At 48.7% G+C, this 21303-nt stretch overlaps 1 protein-coding gene and 1 pseudogene across 2 annotated transcripts; one reads left to right on the plus strand and one right to left on the minus strand.

Annotated features, from left to right (window-relative positions):
- The first annotated feature begins 1370 nt into the window (after window positions 1–1370).
- LOC121438879 lies at window positions 1371–3418 on the plus strand (annotated as a pseudogene).
- A 429-nt stretch (window positions 3419–3847) lies between these two features.
- On the minus strand, window positions 3848–20690 carry LOC121438899 (transcription factor E2F6). Of its 2 annotated transcripts, none has more exons than XM_041639391.1 (7): window positions 20351–20690; window positions 14284–14338; window positions 11693–11909; window positions 10538–10693; window positions 8273–8387; window positions 5790–5937; window positions 3848–5189 (listed from the first exon to the last, which is right to left on the minus strand). In XM_041639391.1, the coding sequence occupies exons 1-7, from the start codon at window positions 20456–20458 to the stop codon at window positions 5173–5175; spliced, it is 816 nt and encodes a 271-aa protein (XP_041495325.1). In that variant the 5' UTR covers window positions 20459–20690; the 3' UTR covers window positions 3848–5172. The 2 variants fall into 2 exon arrangements, with proteins under 2 accessions (XP_041495325.1, XP_041495324.1); XM_041639390.1 differs by having other exon boundaries at window positions 3848–5192.
- Between the last annotated feature and the right edge of the window lie 613 nt (window positions 20691–21303).

Here is a 21303-nt window from a genome sequence, read left to right on the forward strand (position 1 = left end):
TCTCATTACTGATGGAGGTGTCTGGGGACAAGGTTGTCATCAGTGAACTGGACAGGGTACCTGCCTGTTACCTTAATTTGGGCTTCTTGACCTCAACCCCACTGACACTCTGGACTGGGTAAATCTGCTGCCTAGGTTTATCATGGAACATCCCTGTCGTCATAGGTGACAGCAGCACCCTAGTTATGCCCCAAAAGCATTCTAGATTTTGCTGGATGTCTAAGTTTGTAATAACTAACTGTAGCTGTACCTGCCCTCCACAGGAGACTGTTTTAAAATGTGTGCATGTGTTGTATAGTGTATGTGAAGGTCAGAGGTTGATACTGGGTGTCCCCCTTGTGTTGTGGAAAATTATTTTAAGATGCATTACTTTTGTTTATGCTCTGGAACACTTGTTTAACGATGTAAAGGCATGTTGCTTTTGTTTATGCTGCATTTGTTTAACTCCGTGGAGCTGTGATTCTTTGCCTGTCTAAAACGTTTGATGGTCTAATAAAGAGCTGAATGCAGGGAGCAAGGCTAGGTGGGGCTGGCAGGCAGAGAGAATAAACAGAAGGAGAAATTTGGAGAGAGAAGTAGAAGCAAGGGTACAAGAAGAGGAGGACGCCAGGGGCGTCAGTCCCGGAGTAAGAAGGAAAGTAAGAAAGATAAAAGCCCAGAGGGAAAAGATAGAAGGGCTAATTTAAAGAGAAGCTGGCTAGCAACAAGCCACGCTAAGGCTGAACATTCAGCAGTACTAATAAGACTGTGTGTGATTCATTTGGGAGCTGGGTGGCGGGTCCCCTAAAAAAGGACAAAGAGTAAAGAGCAAAAAACAACCAAGAGCACCCTTGGGCACATTCCATTTTATTTTTGATAGTGTCTTTCTCTGAACACGGAGCTCCATGTGGCTAGGCAGTTGGCCAATGAACTCCCAGTGCTGGTGTGACAGGGATGTGCCCGATGCCCAGCCTTCCATGTGGGTGCTGGTGATCCAAGCTTAGGTCCTCAGACCTTGTGCAGCAAGCACGTCACTGACTAGCCCATTTCCTCAAGACAACAGTGTATACTTCCCTAGACACAAAGTTCTCCAAGAGTCGGCCCAAGTGATAGGATCCTTGATATTTAGTTCCTTTTCCAGACGATAGGGAAGCCAAGCCCTTTTCTTGTAACTGTGTCTGCAGCAGGGAGGCAGGAGCAATACCAAACATTCTTTACCTGACACTGGAGTTCTCTCTTCAGACGTTCCCTTCTCCTGCTATATATCTCGGTACAGAGAGCCACTTCCCTAGGGAAACTGTGAACACTTGCTCGAAGACACTTCACAGAAATACCTAATAAAAAAGAAGGAAGCCACTGCTCCTCGTGGAGAACTGGAGAAAGGCGGGAGCATGCGCATGCGCGCGGACACTCAGGCACGTACCTCCACAGGTCTAGACTCAGAAGTAGAAGCAGAGCGCGGAAGGGGTGGCCCAGGCACTAGGAGTAGAGTGGGTAGCATCCTCATGGGGAAGAGTGAAGGAAAGGCCTGGAAACTAAGCTGCATTGGACCCCATTCCACCAGTCCTAAAAGGAGGAGGCCAAACAGCAGACTGAGCTATGGAGATACTTCATTTAGACACATTTACAACTTAGAGAGGTTCTCGTCCACAGGGTTTCATGCATGCCAAACTTCACGCAGTCTGCCAGTCCCACGGCTTGGAAACCTTTGCTTCCCTTTGCTAATGATCCCTTTGAATCCGGGACACTGCCCACAGCTTTCCCTCCTCTCATTATCCTTTCTTCTGTACCCTCCGACCCGCCCGCTCCTGGAACCCTCTTCTGGCAGTAGGTGCCCTCACCATATGAGCCCCTTCCCTCTCCTGTTTAACAGGCACACACGAACCATCTGCCAGTGCACTCTACAGAGCTCAGCTCTTCCCAGGGCCCGGGGCCACTACACACAGATGGCGGAACTTTCCCTTCCGTCAAATGTGTAACTGTTACCCACTTTGCTGTTCCTCTTGTGCTCCCTGTCTTGCCCAATCATTCCACTAAGGAAATGGAGTAGTTTCTAAGCGAGCAGCTCTCAACCTGTAGGTCATGACCCCTGTGGGAATAGAACAACCTTTCCACAGGGGGTTGCCTAAGACCATCAGAAAACACAGATATTTATTATTTGTTATTGCAATTCATGACAGTAGCAAAATTACAGTTATGAGGTAGCAATGAAAATAACTGAACTGAACTGAAATGATTGATGGTTGGGGGTCACCACAACACGAGGAACTATATTAAAGGGTCGCAACGTTAGGGAGGTTGAGAACAACTGTGTGCTAAGTCCTTTAGCTAATTTCAAACGATAACATTTTATACACAAGAAAGGAAGGGACATCTGGAGGCCAAACATACTGATTACCAGTAATTTCTAGGAATCTGAAAATACCCCAGCAGAGGACACGTTCATTGGCTTACTCCTTTCTGCCTATTGATGCGGCCAAGAAAACATCGCCGAAGGCTCTCACTTCCCTGCCGTCAAGGAACAGCTGTCGAAGCTCTTCTCTGGAGGGCTGAGCCTCACAACAACGGGAGAGTCCGAGGAGCTATTTTGAGAAATGGGGAACACTCACAGACTGTGTGGTTACGGTTACCCAAACACCAAGTGATCCTGGGCCTTTGGGATTGTTACACACACCACCACAGCAGAGGAAGTGGATGCCACTGTGAATCCAAGACCCCGAAAGGTGGCTGCGAGAGTTGTGCAACCTAAGAGAGCTGTGTCAAGAGGATTCTCAGAGACCAGGGGCCCACTTAACCGTGAAGATCTTTGCTGGTGGTATCAAGGAGACACGGAAGAACATCACCTGTGAGACTATTTTGAGCAGTATGGGAAAATTGAAGCGACTGAAATCATGACCGACAGAGGCAGTGGAAAAAAGAGCTTTTGCTTTTGTCACCTTTGAGGACCATGACTCTGTGGTCAAGACTGTTACTCAGAAATACCATAGTGTACACGGGCACAGCCTTGAAGTAAGAAAAAGCCCTATCCAAGCAGGAGATGGCTAGTGCTTCGTCCAGCCAAAGAGGTCCAAGTGTTTCGAGAAACCTTGGTGGTGGTCGTGGAGGCGGTTTTGGCAAAATGAGTTTTGGTTGAGGGGGAAACGTCAGTGGTTGTGATGGCTTTGGTGGCAGCCGTGGTGGTGGTGGTGGATATGGTGGCAGTGGGGATGGCTGTAATGGATTCGGTAATGATGGAAGCAGTTTGGGTGGTGGGGGAAGCTACAATGATTTTGGCAATTACAACAATCAGTCTTCAGTTTTTGGACCAATGAAAGGAGACTTTGGAGGCAGAAGCTCTGGCCTTTATGGTGGCGGAGGCCAGTACTTTGCTAAACCACGAAACCAAGGTGGCTCTGGTGGTCGCAGCAGCAGCAGCCATGGCAGTGGCAAGAGGTTCTAATTACAGTCAGGAGACAAAGCTTAGCAGGAGAGGAGAGCCAGAGAAGTGCCAGGGAAGCTACAGGTCACAACAGATTTGTGAACTCAGCCAAGCGCAGTGGTGGCAGGGCCTGGCTGCTACAAAGAAGCCATGTTTTAGACAATACTCATGTGTACGGGCAAAACAACTCCAGGACTGTATTTGTGGCTAATTGTATAACAGGCTATTTTAGTTTCTGTTCTGAGGAAAGTGTCAAGCATTCCAACAAAGGATTTTACTGTAGACCTTTTTTTACTCATGCTGTTGATTGCTAAATGTAACAGTCTTATCATGAGGCTGAATAAATGTCTTTAAATATATATATATATACCAGAGAAACCCTGTCTCGAAAATCAAAAAAAAAAAAAAAATACCAGCAGAGACTTTGTGAATCAAAAGCACCAGGCAGGATTATCTTTTTAATACTTTAATTTTGGATTCCCTACTTGAATTTTTTGCATACATGGTCATTATTTCAAGTTGCTTCCAATTTTTTGTAAAATGAGAGATCTAACACACCAATGATGCTCCCCAGACCCTGAGACAACAAGCCAGGTCCCATGGGCCGCACGCCACACTCACCCGCTCACTGGTTGGCTAGACGTCTATTGGGCACTTGTTCCGGACTAGGTGCGGTGCGAGGTGCTGAGCACAAGTACGGAAAGCTTTCTCGCGGAGCTCACAGTCTAGTGGTAAGTTACTGAGTAAACTGAGGCACAGAGAGGTAAATGACTTACCCACTGAGGTAGAAGTAGCTAGGTGCTTGGGAAGGCGGGATGAGAGCTGGAGTGGGGGCAGGGTACAATGAATGCAGGGGAGGGAAGCCCCTCTGACAGAGGAGCCAGGCTGCACACACAAACACTATAAAATCTGCTCGCAGAAAGCGTGATAATGCTTTCCCTTTCACCAGGACCAGGTTCACCCTGGGGTGAACTGACCCGTTGCCGAGGGCATTCCTTTATGTGCCCCCAACGCTTCGAGGCACGCCACCATTCTACTGGGACACAGTGACTCTGCAGGCAGCTTAAAATCAAGAAGTATCTGACTCCCATAATAGTACTGGGAGCTGTAATAAAACACTTTAAGTACATGGATCTAAATGCACAGTGTATCTGTGGAACTCCTACATGGAAAACTCACCCCATCCAGAGGGTTCTAATAAGTTATCGATACTGAAGTAGAGATCTGTCTGTCATTTTTCCCTATATACATTATTTTGGTTGTTCTAGGTTAGAGGTGTCATCAGACATATTTCATAAGCAATCTCAACATGATACAGATATGTACAAAGGCGCCACATTTGGCCCTGTGTGTGCACCTCACCAGTGCACGACACCTAAGGGCGAATGTGAGCCAGGGTAAGGCAATTCTTCTCAGAAGCTGACAACGTCCATCAGGGAAGGGCAGAGTCCACAACCAGCTGGTCGTCTGTCTGTCCTTGTGACATTCTTTGCGATAAAATGATTTCAGGAGGCAGAGGTCCATCTCACTGACAAGAGGCAGTGAAGAGTTATCAAAAGTTAATTCTGAACGTGGAAACCATCCAGGAACCTAAGCAGGAAGCTACTCAAGAACACTACCACTACTGGCCTTCAGCGCTGCTATGAATCTAGAATGGGAGACCCAGCGCGCTCTATGAAGACTTATTGCTGAGGATCAAACCAGGACATAATCCGTCCACACAGGAGGCCCTTCATCACTGTGCACTGCTATCGGTCGCCCACTCCGAGCGGCTTTCACTGAGGAGGCCTGTCTTCTGAAACGAGACACAAAGACATGGAGTGAAGGCCGTGAAGAAGCTGGGCGCGCTGTTCAAGAGTTGAAAGAAATGAAGCTGTCTGGTCAAGAACCTTCTCTCACACAGAATTCTCTTTTGGAATGATCTTTTCAGGCTCATAGGACAAACGGGAACTCCAGCCCATGGCTGGAAAGCACCTGCCAGAGAGTGCAGACAGCTTTCTCTGGCAAGAGTCTAGCAGTTGGTGCTCCCACAAATTGACTCTCACTATGGAGCTGAGACTGACTTGTAATTCGGATCTGCCCGCTTCAGCATCCCCTAAGCTGGGGTTACAGGAGTGTACTGATTCCTTATGGAGAGGCTAGAGAGATGGCTCGGCAGTGCAGAGCTCCATCGCTCCTCCCAAGGACCAGGGCTCTTTTTCCTGCACCCACACCTGCTGGCTCCCGAGTGCCTGTGACTCCAGCTCCATGAGAGGCAATACCACTGGCCCCCTCATGTGCACATACCCACACGCAAACACAGACATAATTAAAAAAAAATCATGAAAAACCTTAAAGATATGTATTCAAGTTATCTATAAAGTTTCTCTAATCACAAAATTAGAATGTTTACCTTTCTCTGGGCATTCTCGATGTTTGCTTTTAGATGGAGAGGCCCCTGCTCCATCGGCTGTTTTACCACTTGGGTGATTCTGTTCTACTTCACACAAATATACATCAATGGGTCCTTTGGTGCTCCTGATATGTACTGTGATAGAGTCCTAGCAAGGGACACAGAAACCGTCAAGGTGAGCCCTGGTACCCACTAGTCACAGGTTTTCAATGAACTTCATTCTTATGGTTTCCTTCCCACCGTGCATTTGAGAAAATCATGTTTTCGACTGTTACTACATTCTACACTACTGGCCAATTTGCAGGAAAGACCTCTTAACCGTGCAGGTAGCCAGTAGTCTTGGAGCTGTCAGATGGACAGTTGAGTCCTCAGGAATCCCCTCCCCTTCTCTGGCGGCAGGGAGCTCTGGGGTACCCCATTGTATTGCACAAGAAGGTGTCGGGGTTTCCAAACTAGTGCAGAGGTACTGAGCTCCCAGGAAGGCGAGTTTTCAGTTAAAAGATGTAAGAGGAAAAGATGAAACATCAGACACAAAGAGAAGAACTAGAATAAATGACTATTATCCTCTGGCTTCAGTTTTATTTACCCAGGAGCAAATTCCAAAGGCTTTCCCATAAGAAATTAAAAAAATGGTTGAGTATATTTAGAGGCATATTCGTACGATTCCTCATCTTTCCCATTGGGAGCTGGCCTGGCTCTCCTCAAGTCCACCCTTCCCACATCCACATGGATGGGCCAGTCAAGACAGCACCGTTGCTCTAGCTCCTCCCCTTTCTGGGATCTCATTCAAGCAAGCTGGTGAGATTCTGCTTCTCAGAGAGACTTGGACCCTCTTAAGTCCTCTGGTACCAGGTAGGAGAGACAGGCCAACCACCTCTGTGCTCTGTGGCTGGAAAGTCAGGGCGGGTCTGGTTTAAACAGAACCTTTTATCATTAGACAATGCATGGGAACAATGTTGTTCCCCAAACTCCACCAGCCACTAAGTCATTCTGTAAAGAGGATTCCTGGGGAACTAAGAGCGGCTCACAGGGTGTGCTCAGCTGGGAGTTTGAGGACAGCCTGGTCTACATAGTGAGTTCCAGAACAGGTTCCGAAGCTATAGAGAAACCATGCCTCAAAAACAAAACAAAAAACAAAAACAAACAAAAAAACAAAACAAAAAACAGAGTGTGCGCTCCTTCTGCAGAGGATTAGCGCTTGGATGTTAGCGCCTATGTCAGGGTGATCACAGCCACCTGTGACTCCAGCGCCAGGAGAGCCAACACCAAGGCTTCGGGGCATCTGCACTGACGTGCGCATACCCATACCCATGTTTTCAAAACATTTTATAAAGCAGACAGAGATGACTTCTTAGGCTATGCTGTCTGTCACAACTATTTAACCCTACCACGGTGGCATGAAAGCAGATGGGTGATATCTAAAGAGGTGGCCTCATTCCAACAAAACTATTTACAAGGACAAGTAGGAGGCCAGAGCGAGTTGAAGGCCACAGTGCAAGCCCTATACTAGGTGCACAGTTCCCACTAGAGACGTACATAGTCTACTGATCCAGGATACTGCCGAGAACAGCCAGCCTGGAGGACTGAATCACAGAGCTCTAAATGGGACTGGGAGTGCTCAGAGGTTCACAGAGATTTAACAATTCCGGCCAAGCAGCTCAGAGCACTAGGAGACCAAACCCCACTAAGTCCTGTAGAATGGATTGCCACGCCCCAAAGAAAAGCCGTTCTGCAAGATCAGTGGCTATTGAAAGAGCTGAGCATCTGTGGAAATAACTCCTCCTGAAAATGTTACTCGGACACTGTCTCAGTTCAAATCCGACCAGGGAACGTCACCAAGTCACAATTCGAATGAGACTGAAGGAAAAGTGAGTGCTCCTCTGTGACTGATGACACACTGTCAGAAAGGTGGTGGTGGAAATAATCCTTACGTATGTGACGGCTGCCTATGAGCAGCATGGAGGCCACCCAGTCATCAGAATGCCAAGGGCCACTGGCTTTGGTTTGGACTCCGTCCTCATCAAGTGGCCTTCTGGGGACAAGTACTCTCAACACGAACCTTCCTGGCGTACCTGGCAGCAGACAGGAAGGCTGGCCTTACACAGGCTCTACGCCCATGACTCGGTGTCTAGCTCATTCTCAGTCTTTGGTGAGCTAGTAGGTAGCAAGCTAGTTCCCGGGAGCTCCGGCCGTACCAGCCATTGCTTCTGGAGCCTGAAGACTAAGGCCAATGGAGCGGTTTCTTTTGCAGCCTGACAGTGGCAGCATGGCTAACAGCACTTGCCAGCCAAACTCCGTCCTACGCCTGGTCCTGCTGGCCACTGTCTGGGTTCCCGAAGCACACCCACTCCTCTGTGCTTGGCTCTCTCACCTCACTCACAGTTAAGCTGACAAGGACACAGATGACAAGCGACTGTAGCGCTCAGAGACCTGGAAGCTAACCCACCTCCCTCTTTTACTCCTTGCAGTGCAGCGCTACCTACTTCTCTGGGAGCCGGAACGTCCAGTCGGGTCTCCTCCGGAGCCTTCACTGCAATGACAATCTGTTCGTGGAAGGCTTGGATGCTGTGGATGTCCTGATAGGTGACATACGCTAGTGTGAAAGCTGGTCAAGGATCTGACGAGATGGCCAGGACACCACCCCTAGCCCCGCCCCTGTTTTTTTTTTTTTTGGTTTTTGAGGCAAAGTCTCATTATTTACTTCTGGCTGGCCTGGAACTTGCTATATAGAAAAGGCTAGCATTGCACTCAGAGACCTGCCTTTCTCTGACTCCAAAGGGCTAGAAATAAAGGCCCGCACCAGCACACAAGGGCGGATCACCTCTTATGTGAATGCGGGTACTAAAATAGCTTGGCTTTTATGGGATACAAACTTACAATGAAGGTAAACAGTTCAAAGAAAAGCCAAAACTTCCTGGTAATTTTATTTCAAAAAGAATCCTTGGGGCTGGAGAGGTGGCCTAGTGGTTAAGAGCACTGGCTGCTCTTGTAGAGGACCCAGGTTCAATTCCCAGCACTCACATGGTGGCTCACAACCCTAACTCAGGTTCCAAGAGATCTGAAGCTATCTTTTCATTTCCTTGGGCCTCCAGGTACATAAGGAGTGCACATACATACATGCAAACAGAACATTCGTATAAGCAAAATATAAAAAATACCCCCCCAGAAAAAAATTAAGATTTTTATGGTGTTTTATAATATTTATAACAAAGAATTATTTTAAACCAAATACTGACTGGAGCAATTTGTGGAGAAAGATATGAACAAAGCCCAAATACTGAATGTAGACACAACTCACGAAGGTAATAATTCCCTTGGGGTGGAGTGCTGGGTGGATGTTCCAAATCCTCAGTAGTCAGGAGCCAAAACTAAACCCTATACATAGTATGCATTTCCCTACATACACTCTTCATACACGCTTCTACAGTGAGGTTCAATCTATAAATTAGGCGCACGCGTTTAATCCCAGCACTCGGGAGGCAGAGGCAGGTGGATCTCTGTGACATCAAGGCCAGCCTGGTCTACAGAGCGAGTTCCAGGACAGGCTCCATAGCTACTGAGAAACCCTGTCTCGAAAAACCAAAAAATCAAAAAGCAAACAAACAAGCAACCCAAAAACCCTCCAAACAAACCAATAATAATAGTGCATTTATAACACACTGAAAGTTTTTACTTCTAGAATTTTCACTTAATATTTTTTAGATCATACCTGATTGTGGGCAACAGCCATTACAGAAGGCAGAACCACAGAAAAGGGGAAAGCAGCATGTTCAAATTCCCACCTACACTACAGTCAGTGTGAACTCATTCACTGTTAAGAGCCTAGGGTTCGCTCTTACTATGGGAGCTTGAGAAGAAAGCATTCAGGGTTCGGGTAAGAACCCTCCAGAAGGCAGAAAAAAGTCTACAAAATAGGAAGAGCAAGTTCCCGGCGTGATCACACACCTGCGGCCTCTCTGTCACTCAGTGCCTTCAACTCCTGCTGCGAGGCTGCCAGATACTCTGCACTCCCTCAGTCCAGTTGCTCTGGCTTTCTTCCTTTTAGACTAGAGTCTCTGCGTGGCTGCGAGTCTCTGGGAGCCCTGGCTTTGATTTTCTAAGATCTGTCCTGTGGTATAGGTTTGACTGCTGGGGGGGGGGGGGGGGGGGGAGGGAGGAGAATTACTGACACTCATAGAGGGCACTGAGACACAGCCAGCAGGGTGGTCTGGGGGCCCAGCAGGGTGGTCTGGGGGCCCAGCAGGGTGGTCTGGGGGCCCAGCAGGCGCAGGCTCCTAGGCCTAGGCCCTCCCAGCTCCTGCTCCACAAGGCTTCCACATGCAGTGACGAGCACAGACAAACTTCAGTAGCACAGTCTACTTCAGAAAGAAACTAGTTCACAGATTAGGGAAAACCTGATTTTCACAATAGCTGATAAACAATTTACCATCCAGGATTACAAAAACAAAACAAAAAACACAACAACAAAACCCAACCAAACAAACAAATACTCCTTAATTTTAAGAAGCCACAACAAACTGGGTATGTCTCTGACAACGGCCGTCATGCAGAGTTGGCCCGGGAGCAGAGTCAACACCAACATGAATTGCTCATGTGTGTTTAAGCCACAGCACTGTACTTGTGTTTACTCTAACTTTTAAGGGCCTAATTTTATATCCCGATTAAGAAAATTAACCCCCAAAGTCTCTCTCAGACATCCTATCTACACTGGAAGCAGAAACTCTACAAAGGTTTGGATGGAAGGATATCTTTCGTTTTCTTTGTCGTCGGTTAACTCCAACAGCTGCTGAGCGCAGTCTTTAATCAACTCATCCAAGGCGTCTTCCATGGCCGACAGGTCCGAGAGCTCGGCCTGGAGCTTCTTCTGCTGGGGTGCGGCTCCGAAGTTCTTCAGGTCGGATCCTCTACGGAAGGAAACAGACATGCAGTCAGCAGGGGCCAGAAGGGAAGCAGGCTGCCTGTGGAGGGGAGCAGGCTAAGGGAGAGCGTCTGCATTTCCTTTAACACCATCTATGTGATTATGCCCATCCTTCTTTTCTTGGGCCAGTCTCTCTAAATATAGCTTTGGCTGGCCTCAGCACAGAAAGCCACCTGCCTCTGTCTCCCGAGTCTGGGATTAAAGGTTCAGAACGGCTGACACAGTTCTTATCAAACGTGCCTGCCTTCTGTCCTAAACCAGTGTCCTTCAGGCGCTTTTCCTCAACCATTCCTTAGCCATCTGAAGACCTTTGGGTTTTACATTGCCTATTGTATCTGTAATGTACTTCAATGCCGGAATTCTTTTTCCTAAGTATACAGCTTTTTTCTGTGCACACACAGCTCTGTCTGTGTCTTAGCTTCAGGCTTCTTTCTACGAGACCCTTCCCAGTCATGTCAACTCTTTAGCAACTGCCTTTAGGCCATGGAGTGTGTGTTTACCCTCAGGGCAGTGTCAGCTCACCTGCTCCACCGCCATGCAGTGAACCTGCTAAGAAGGCAGATGCCTGCTCCTCTCCAGAAAAAAACCAATCCAAGCCAGGAAGGGGCTGGGTTTCTGGCTGTGTATTCTACTGCCCCATGGGAATCATGTCTTCTGTTATTAATTTCACATTAAGAAAATACATTTTTAAAATTTCCTCTTTTATCAGATGTTTCATTATTAGCATCTTATAGGGAAAATTAGTTAATTAACCCCCTTATTCCATTTAACTTTTCCACACCATCTGAATGATATTCTTCTACACCTAATGTTCCCGTTTAGACCTATGTAGTCACTTACATCTAAGTATACTACGAGACAAGAAAACCCCAGTCTTTGCCTAAGAAGAATCATAAAAGCCTCATTCTCTATTCCTGAACACTGCTGCAGCTGGACAGATCCTAATGAGAAGGGGAAAGAACGGGAATGACGGACGTAAACTCACATCCACCGAATGTGGTTCTTGGACTTCTTTTCCACCAGCTCGATTCCATCCAGGACGTTGGTGATGTCATAGACGCGCCGTTTTCGGACTCCCAGTTTTGTGGCAACCTTGTTTAAGTCAAGAATGCCCCCGGGGGCAGATCTGACGAGATCCATGAACTTGCGAGTCAAGTACACCAGCGACACATCAAAACGGGGCCTTTTCACTTTCAGAGCCTCTGCAAACGAGAGCACGGCACATGAGCTGACAATGCTCAGTCCCTTAGGATCACAGAAGATGGCAACAGAGACCCACGCTAGTTTCTATGGCAACAGTTCTCTAATGGATGAAAGGCAAATCGGCCTCGGCTGGTCTGAGCAAAGGCATTAGGTTCCCTTAAAGGCTGGAGTGAGTTTCCTCTAGTAACTATTTTCGCAAGTTTCATATTCCTTCAAGAAATTTCTGTAATCACCTCTGCTTCTCAGGCATAGGATTAGAAATGATTAGAGAATCAAATGCCCTCATTTCATACATATAATCTGACAACACACGTTTATGTGTCAATATACAGTTGGTATTCTTTCTTCTTTGGGGCACGTTGAGGTGTGAGCCCGGCTTCACAGGTGCCAGACAAGCGCATTACTGCCGAGCAACATTCTCAGGTCACAGGTACGGTTTCTCTTAATGTTAAAAATATCTACTTATTTTATGTGTATGAGTGCTTTGCCTGCATGTGTGTGCACCGTGTGTATGTCTAGCGCCCACTGAGGTCAGAAAAAGGCAAGGGATCCTCTGGAACTGGAGCTGCAGTGGTTGCGAGCCACTATGGAGGTGCCAGGGTTCTCTGGTAGAGTAGCAAGTGCTCTTAACTACTGAGCCATCTCTCGAGGCGAATGGTTTTTAATATGATCTTTTAAAATCGTGATCGTGATGTATGAGCAAATGTACTTCATTCATTATTCTTTCCCCTTTTCCTTTGATTTTTTTCAAGACAGGGTTTCTCTGTGTAGCCCTGGCTATCCTGAAACTTGCTCTGTAGACCAGGCTGGCCTCAAACTCAGAGATCTATTTCTGCCTCCTGAGTGCTGGGATTAAAGGTGTGCACACCATGCCAAGGTGTACTTCATTATTCTTAAAGGCTGAACATTTAACTTCACGCAGAATCTGTTGAGTTATCACGGTACTTGGGAACACGATATCGAATGATGCTTACGAGACAAGCCAGGGTTCATTATTTCCATTTTACACTCACTCACTGGCTAGACATTTATTGGGTTTTAGTCCTATTATTAGCGTAGGTTAAGCACATTCCGAGGGTGTCAGCCATTTTATAAAGAACAAATCTAACTGAACATCTCTGCTGGGGGACAGCTCCCCCACCAAGAGAACTGCATGGACCCGATAAGGAGATCTGCTATAAACCATGGTATGCTGAGTGGTATTCAAAGCCACTTGAGAACAAGAAGCGCCATCTTTACTGGAGTGGAGAACTGACTGGGTGCTCACAGAGGAGGATGCTAGGAGCAGCACAGGAAGATGATGCACGGTGCTCCCCACTCCAAGGAGGGACAAAGTGGCATCTGAGAAGTGGGATCACAGTGGGGTTCAGGCTAGAGGGGAAGAGGCAGCAGAGCCCTGGCTGGGCTTGGGAGAGCCAGAGCTGGTAGTTAAGAGGTGGTCTACATGGACGGGATGAAGACGTGGGCTTCAGAGCTAACCGTGTGGACACTGACTTTAAGCAAGCTGCTTAATTACTCTCTCTGGGGCTTGGCCTCCTCGTTCATGGTGGATGACAATCCACAGCTGTATTTTGAAGCTTAGTCACTCGAGTACAGATGCCCTAATCAGCTGGTGTGGGGCAGTGGAAAGAAACATCTCAAGGGGGGCTGGAGAGATGGCTCAGTGGTTGAGAGCATTGCCTGCTCTTCCAAAGGTCCTGAGTTCAATTCCCAGCAACCACATGGTGGCTCACAACCATCTGTAATGAGGTCTGGTGCCCTCTTCTGGCCTGCAGGCAGACACACAGACAGAATACTGTATAAATAATAAATAAAATATTAAAAAAAAAAAAAGAAACATCTCAAGGGTCAAGCTGACCCAGCTTGCTGACCAGCCACAGGGGAGATGGTGGCAGACACTGAGGGAAACAAAGGACAGTCTGTAGGATCTATATCTGGGCGTCTGTAAATGAAAACGGTCCTCGTGGCAGGAACCAAATCAGGAGGAAATCAATGACGGGGCCATCGATCACAAAGATCATCCGATACCCTAGACATGAACCTATGACAGAGTAAAGCCAGGAAGAGTGAAGGGGCCACAAGATACCACGTGGAAAGGAGGCGAAGGTGACACGAACAGTAACGTCACTGCACCCCAACTCAGTCACGGAGGTACCCTTCACTATCGTTTCACTTCTGTTCTACGACCTTGTGCATGCGCAAAACCAATCACGTTCCGGGGTAGTGGCGGGGGTGCATGCCTCTAACCCCAGCACTCGGGAAGCAGAGGCTGGTAGAAAAACAAAACGAAAAACCCCAAACTAAAAACCAACCAAACAAAAATCTAGCCATGTTCACCGTGTGACACTCAAACCTACTCAGGAGTCGACTTACTTCGCATGGACACATACTGCACGTTTTCCTCTAGGTTAATCGTTATTTTTGACGGCTGGAAAAAAAGAAAACACAAAAAACAAACAGCATTTTATAAACAGCAATGCAAATGAATTACTATTGTTCTACAATACATTCATCCGCTTCCCCATCCTCCCTCGAGATAGGGTTTTCTCTGTGTAGCCCTGGCTGTCCTGGATCTTGCTTTGTAGACCAGGCTGGCCTCAAACTCAGAGATCTGCCTGCCTCTGCCTTCTGAGTGCTGGCATTAAAGGTGGACCACCTTTAACGTGGACCACCATGCCAGGCCATGATAGTTGTTTTTTTTTTTTTTTTTTAATTTTCCTTTCCACCCGAAGTAATGAGAGCGAGAGAAAATGAATCCTCACAAACTACAGCTGGTGCAGTTTGTCAGGTGACGAGAATCACACGCAGAGGCTCTGTAGCCCTGTGTGGCTTGGGGTCATGTCGTAACTATCATTCTTTCCGCCTTTTTACCTGGTGCGTGACTCCCTCTCTAAGGGCCCGCCCGGGCTCAGGCCTCTCAGGCTGCAGACTTCAGTGTGGATAAAGGCAGGCGGGTGGGAGACAGGGTACTTAGGTGGGAAACAAGTCCCGACAGACACTTGTAGTAATACGGGCGGCGGGGCTGCGTCCCCAGCACCCCAGCCGCCCGCACGGCTAGCTTTACCCAAAATAACAACACACAAACTGTATTCATTTAAACACTGCTTGGCCCTTTAGCTCTAGCCCTTACTGGCTAATTCTGATATCCCGATCAACCCATCTCTAATAATCTGTGGGCACCGGTCTTACCGGGAAGATTCTAGCCTATGTCCATCCTGGGTCGGAGCTTCATGGCGTGCGTCTGCCCGGGAGCGGGGCATGGCGTCTCTCTCAGGCGTCTGCTCCCGAGAGGAGAGCTGTGGAGTCTGAGCTCACTTCCTCTTCCTCCCAGCGTTCTGTTCTGTTTACTCCTCCCACCTATCTTCTAACCAATGAGGGCCAAGCAGTTTCTTTTTATTTAACCAATGACCTTCCTCCATCAGACACTCTTATACTGACTGCAGCAGGTGCTGGGGAGAAGATGGTGAAGAATGATAGTTAGGACATGACTCCAAGCAGTAAATGCTATGGATAGAGAGATAAAAATACTGTTCCCTGCCTGGGTACACGCTATGGCCACATGGGAATGGTCCAGGTTTGTACCTGAAGAGATGGCCAAGCACATCAAGACCATGCCAAAGTCTTGTTTTAACCAGCAGAGACCCACCAAAGACTTCTGAACAAGACCACAACACAATCTCATTCTTGGTCTAAGAAATATGGCACGAAAGGGACAGCAAGCTGGCTAAAGGTAGGGTGGGCCAGCCAGGGCAGAGGTGGGGCAGTCAGAGTCCAGGTGGGCCAGCTAGAGCCCAGCTGGGGCAGGGGTGGGGCAGCCAGAGCCCAGGTGGGCCAGCTAGAGCCCAGCTGGGGCAGGGGTGGGGCAGCCAGAGCCCAGGTGGGCCAGCTAGAGCCCAGCTGGGGCAGGGGTGGGGCAGCCAGAGCCTAGGTGGGCCAGCCAGAGTCCGGGTGGGCCAGCTAGAGCCCAGCTGGAGCAGGGGTGGCTGGCCAGAACCCAGGTGGGCTAGGGGTGGGGCAGCCAGAGCCCAGGCAGGCAACAGAGAAGCAGCTCACACCAGAGATATACAGAGCCTCTGCATATGAGTCTTGTCACCTCTGAAAAAGATGACAGACATCTGGTAGTAGCTTGAGATGACATCCTGCCACAAAACCAGTTTTAGGACAGTTTAGGACTAAAATGAGCAGGTGGCCTACAGGGTGTGCAACCCTGAAGTTGACACTTCTGTGGGCAGGGACTAACTCAACACTGCCGGCAATGACATCCGACGTGAGAGCTCTGAAGCAGACCTGAGAAATTCGACCACAGAGAAATATGACCAACTGTCATTGCTATTTTTACACAGAGCCTTCACCAAACACAGTACGAGAAAAGGCTGGCCGCCGAAGCAAGGGTCCTCTTCTCCTTCTTACACTTATGTATTTTGTGTATGTATGTGTTGTGGTGTACATGTGGAGGCCGGAGGACAACTCTGTGGTGTCAGTCAGTGCTCTCCTTCCACTATGCGGTTCTTGGTTGGGGTTTGAATCCAGGCTGCCAGGCTTGGCAGCAAGCACCATAACCTACTGTGCTATCTTGCTGGCATACAAGGCTTTTTGAGAAGGGGGTCTCTTACATAGCCCAGACTAACCTCAAAACTCAACCTGTCCCTAAGGATGGCTTTAAATTTCTGATCGTCTTGCTTTCATCTCTTGAGTGCCAGGATTGCAGATATGTACCCCAATGCCTGTTCATTTGGTCCTGGGATTGAACTGGGGTTCTTACACACATGCTAAGTAAGTCTACCAACTGAGCCACACACTCCCGCCTCATAGCAAGGTTCTCGAATTGAGTAACAAGTCCAGCCTCCTCACACTGATGTGAAAAGCATGTCAACAAGTATTCAGAAGTGTTACTACGTACTCATAGCTGCCTGCTGCAGAAGCTGCCTTTCTTAACCCAGAGATAAGGGCCAAGCCCTGTACACAGACTGCCTACCTATCGGCTGCCCGTTTCCTTTAGAGGGCCAGCGATTCTGCTTTCGCAGGTTGGTACAGGGACAGCATTCCAATGAGACATAAGAAAGGAAATCCTTCTCCTGCTCCACACTCTGCAATAAACGTAGATACATTGTATACTGCCTGCAGTGACACAGGAAACAGGTTCCCACCCCACCATTGGCTTTCTTCCCTTGTATGAAATCCCTCCTGTTTCTCAAACAGCTTCTTGTTATTACGTTCTGGCTATTCTAGAACTTCCTATGTAACTCAGGCTGTTTTTAAATATGCCATCCTTCTGCTACAGCCTCCTGAGTGCTAGGACCACATAAGTGTCCTCACCATGCCTGCACAATACTCTGCAGAGCCACCAACCCACCTTGCTGCCACATGGATAGAGGGCAGAAGCCCCCCACCCCCCAGTAGACACAATTAGAGACCTCAGGACTTTCAGAGAACACTCGCAATGGCCTTGATGAGGGAGTTACACACTTGGTGTGTTCCAAACTAATTCCCTGATGCTCCGTTTCCACGTTTAAAAACCTCTGTGTGGGCTGGAGAGATGGCTCAGAGGTTAAGAGCACTGGCTGATCTTCTGGATGTCCTGAGTTCAATTCCCAGCAACCACATGGTGGCTCACAACCATCTGTAATGAGATCTGGTGCCCTCTTCTGGCGTGCAGGGATACATGCAGACAGAACACTGTACATGATAAATAAATCTTAAAAAAAAAAAAAAAACACCTCTGTGTCACATCTGGAAACACACAGGAAAGCATTACCATCCCCTGGCCCCATCCCCCTTATATACGGCTTCGGAATCTTCTCAGTTTGGAGGATTGGGGTAAGAAAGGGGATGGGAGCTCAGTGTATAGCCCAGATTGGTCTGGAACTTGCTATGCAGCCCCGGCAGGCCTTTAACTCATCACCCATCTGCCTCTGTCTCCCAAGGACTGGCACGACAGAGCAGGACCACCACGCCTGGCTAGCTTTAAAGGTGGATGAGAAAAATGAAAGGTGACTTGTAGAGACTAACGTCCGGGGCACTGTCTCCAAAATGGTTAATTCTCTCTATGCAGAGGTTTCTATGGACCAGCTCCCTGCGTCAGAACAATACTCCATGAGCTCAGGGAACACTGATCTCTCCCAGGTGACCGCATTAATGTCACCCACCCAGATCGTCCTTATCTGCTAATGTGCAAACCAACTTCACCTCCTTCCAGTGCTATTTTTCTCCCTGCTCCAGAGCCCACACCAGGTTTAAGCCACTCATCCTGGCAACCAGCACCCAGCAAGACATGGAACTGTTCCGTGCAATGGCTTATTAAGCTTTGGCATTGTTTTAGTCGATTAAAAAACCACTGACATGTTAAGTCACTATTTTACAGGCAAGAAAATACAGAGTCTCCAACTTGATTAACTTCTTGCTTAATGTTTCTGTGCGCGGCCAGATCTTCATGGTAGCATGAAATGAGCGGAAAGACCCAAGCTCTGCAGAGGACGGAGCAGTGAGCATAGAATGGTCTGGGGGCTAAGGAAGGGGTAAAGACACTTGTCTAAAGACAAGTTACCCGTGAAGCTTGACTTCAGACATGTTGGTGACAATATGGAAATGTATACACGGGTGTCAGCTTGAGAAAACGAGGCCTGGACAGAGTATGGAACCATAGAAGAATAATGTAAGAAAGAAAAACCTGCAGCTAGATTATATTAAGAGGTTTCGACCCTGTCCTGGGAGATCAGCGAATCACAACGAATTCCTCTGGGCAAATGAGATCGGAAACACGCTTTCATGAGATCATTGGTTACGGGTGAAGTTCACACCAACAGTGAGGGGAGCAAGAGAGGCAGGAAATAGGTCAGGATGGCACTGTAGTGCCAGATAGTATATGACGGGAAGAGAGGTAGCTCTACTGATGTTAATTCAGAGACTTGCGGGGAGGGGCCCATTCTGGAAAAGAAAAAAAGGCAACAGCAAAGTCTAGAGTGCTGGCTTGGGCAGCAGGGTAGGTGTGCCACCACTGGGGTGGGATGTGAGAAAGAGAATGCTTTCCTAGGTAAGAAGGGGTCCCTAAATCTGGCTATGGATGTAAGAGTTTGAGATCTGCGGCTGGAGAGATGGCTCAGCAGTTAAAAGCGCTTGCTGCTCTTCCAGAGGGCTGAGTTCAGTTCCCAACAACCACATATCAACCCAAAACCTCTTGCTAACTTCAACTCCCTCTTCTGGCCTCTGTGGGCACCAGTACACACATGACATCCACACAGACATATTTTTCTTAAGTTTTAGATCTAAGTAGGTACATCTAACATACAGTTGGACAGCTCTGGGGAAGATGTATGGATTTGGGAGTTACCTTGATGCTACTGAAATCACCAGCTTGGATTAGAATATCTAAGACTTCAGAGGGCAGTATCTTTTGATGCAGTATGGAAAGTTAAGTGTTGTTTTACCAGTGTGAGCATTTAGAGGGGCTTTAGGAAATCCTCAGGAAAACACCGCGGTTTCAGGCCAAAAGTCAGGAATATTACAGGCCACCTACATGAACAGAGGGTAGAGAACCCTGGATGGCACCCACATGTCTGAAAAGGGAAGAGAAGGAGACAAGGGGCCCCCACAGTGGCTGTCAAAAACACAGCAGAGAATTCTCAGCCAAGAGTGAGTGGTTAGTTGTTAAACAAGATAAGGTGTGAAACCGATACTAGAATTGACAAAAACCGACAGAGCTCTTATTTAGAACAACCTTACAGAGTGCTTAAGACTGGGTGGGAATGCAAGAGCAAGTGGATACCGAGCAGAAATCACTGTTTTAAAAGAAGGGAAAGAAATTAGGGGAAAGGCTGTCACCTGCAGTCATTCTGAGATTCCTCCAGCTTCCTCATTACCTAGCCACAAGCCAGCCACACAACATCAGAACAAGTTCTGACAAACTCTAAGAATAACAATCTCAAGGTTATTGTGAGCAGACCATGCTCATGAACTAGTTGGCACGGGACTGGCCAGAACGGCTTTGGAAATTGCTTGTCTTGGAGAGAAAACAGCGAACAGGAGAAGCGGACAAAGGACGGACCCAGCAGGAGCCCCGAGAACCGTCGGAAGCCAGGAATGGTGGGAATTGCCGCTCTTTCATTGCCCCAGTCAAACAGCACAGATGGGAGGGCGAGATCGCTCAGTTCGGGGAAGGCACTTGCCACCAAGCTTTACAAACTCAACCTAAATTCCAGGCTGCGAACCACAAAGGTGTAAGCAAAGGATAGACTTCCCCAAGTTGCCTCGTGGAATCCACGCTCCCGCCAGCCCACCCACAAAGTAAGTAATGCAATAGAAATATGTAAAAAGCAGAGGGCGGTCCGTGGATGGGGAGCTGCAGGAAGAGCCCGGGGCACCCAAGCGACAAGAGTGCAGAGGGTCAGACGGAAAGAGCGCGCCCCGCAGCACGTGACTCCCGGTGGTCCTGGCCTGCGCTCACCAGTAGGCTCTCCACGTTGATGGGGTCCCGGCACCGGCGACGCACCGTCTCCTGCGCCGGATCCACCAGCAGGCTGGGCAGTCTCCGCGCCGGTCGCTGCTGACTCATGCTGCCCCGCGCCCCTCGCGCCCCTCGCGCCCTCCCGCCTTCCCGGGCGGCAAGGCGCGCGCGATTCCGGCTCCACGGCCCCTTTGGGCGCCGCGACCGGCCGCCCGCTCCACCCACGGAGTACCTCGGCTCCACCCACGGAGCGCCGCGGTCCCACTCGCCCACCGATGAGCTTAGGCGCGGAGGGGACCAGGGTGACCGCGGAGGAGCTCAGGTTCCCGGGCCGGCCATCTTCCCGCATGCGCAGTGCGCTGGCCCTTGCACATGCGCACCGCCTTCTATGGAGCTCTCCCGCGCACACTGGTCCTCGCCGGCTGCTGGCGGCTCGGTATCCCGGCATCCCGGAGGATGGATCCTCGGAGGGGATGGAGAGGAAGAAGAAAGAGGCGGAGTAGGGATTCCGGGGGACCGGAACGGGCGTTCCCGAATCCCTTACCCGTGGACTGTACCTTCTCAGCGCCCAGGGATGTTGGGTGATTGACTGTCGGGCTCCCACTACGCATCAAATGATGCTTAGCACATGCTCTTAAACAAGCCACCCTGGAGGGGCCGGAAGGCGCATGCTTCTAAGCCCAGTACCATTGAGGCTGATAGGGGGAGATCATGTGCTTGAATTCGAAGCTCGCTGTGGTAGACTTTGTCTCAAAACCAGAGTCCTCCCCTCCCCCACACCTTTTCATTTGCTGAATCAGCTTTTGATTCCTTATTGTGTCAGGTATTGGACTGGGCTCAAGAAGATACTGTTTTAAATATGACAGACTGGATCTCAAATTCCAGTGAAGGAGACAGACAAAACATTTTAACTGGGGGCTGGAGAGATGTCTCTGTTTTTGTTTTTTTTTTTT

Source organism: Microtus oregoni, unplaced genomic scaffold, assembly GCF_018167655.1.
Source record: "Microtus oregoni isolate MIOR12 unplaced genomic scaffold, Mior012 000058F_ref0000040, whole genome shotgun sequence".
In the NCBI taxonomy this organism is placed as follows: Eukaryota; Metazoa; Chordata; class Mammalia; order Rodentia; family Cricetidae; genus Microtus; species Microtus oregoni.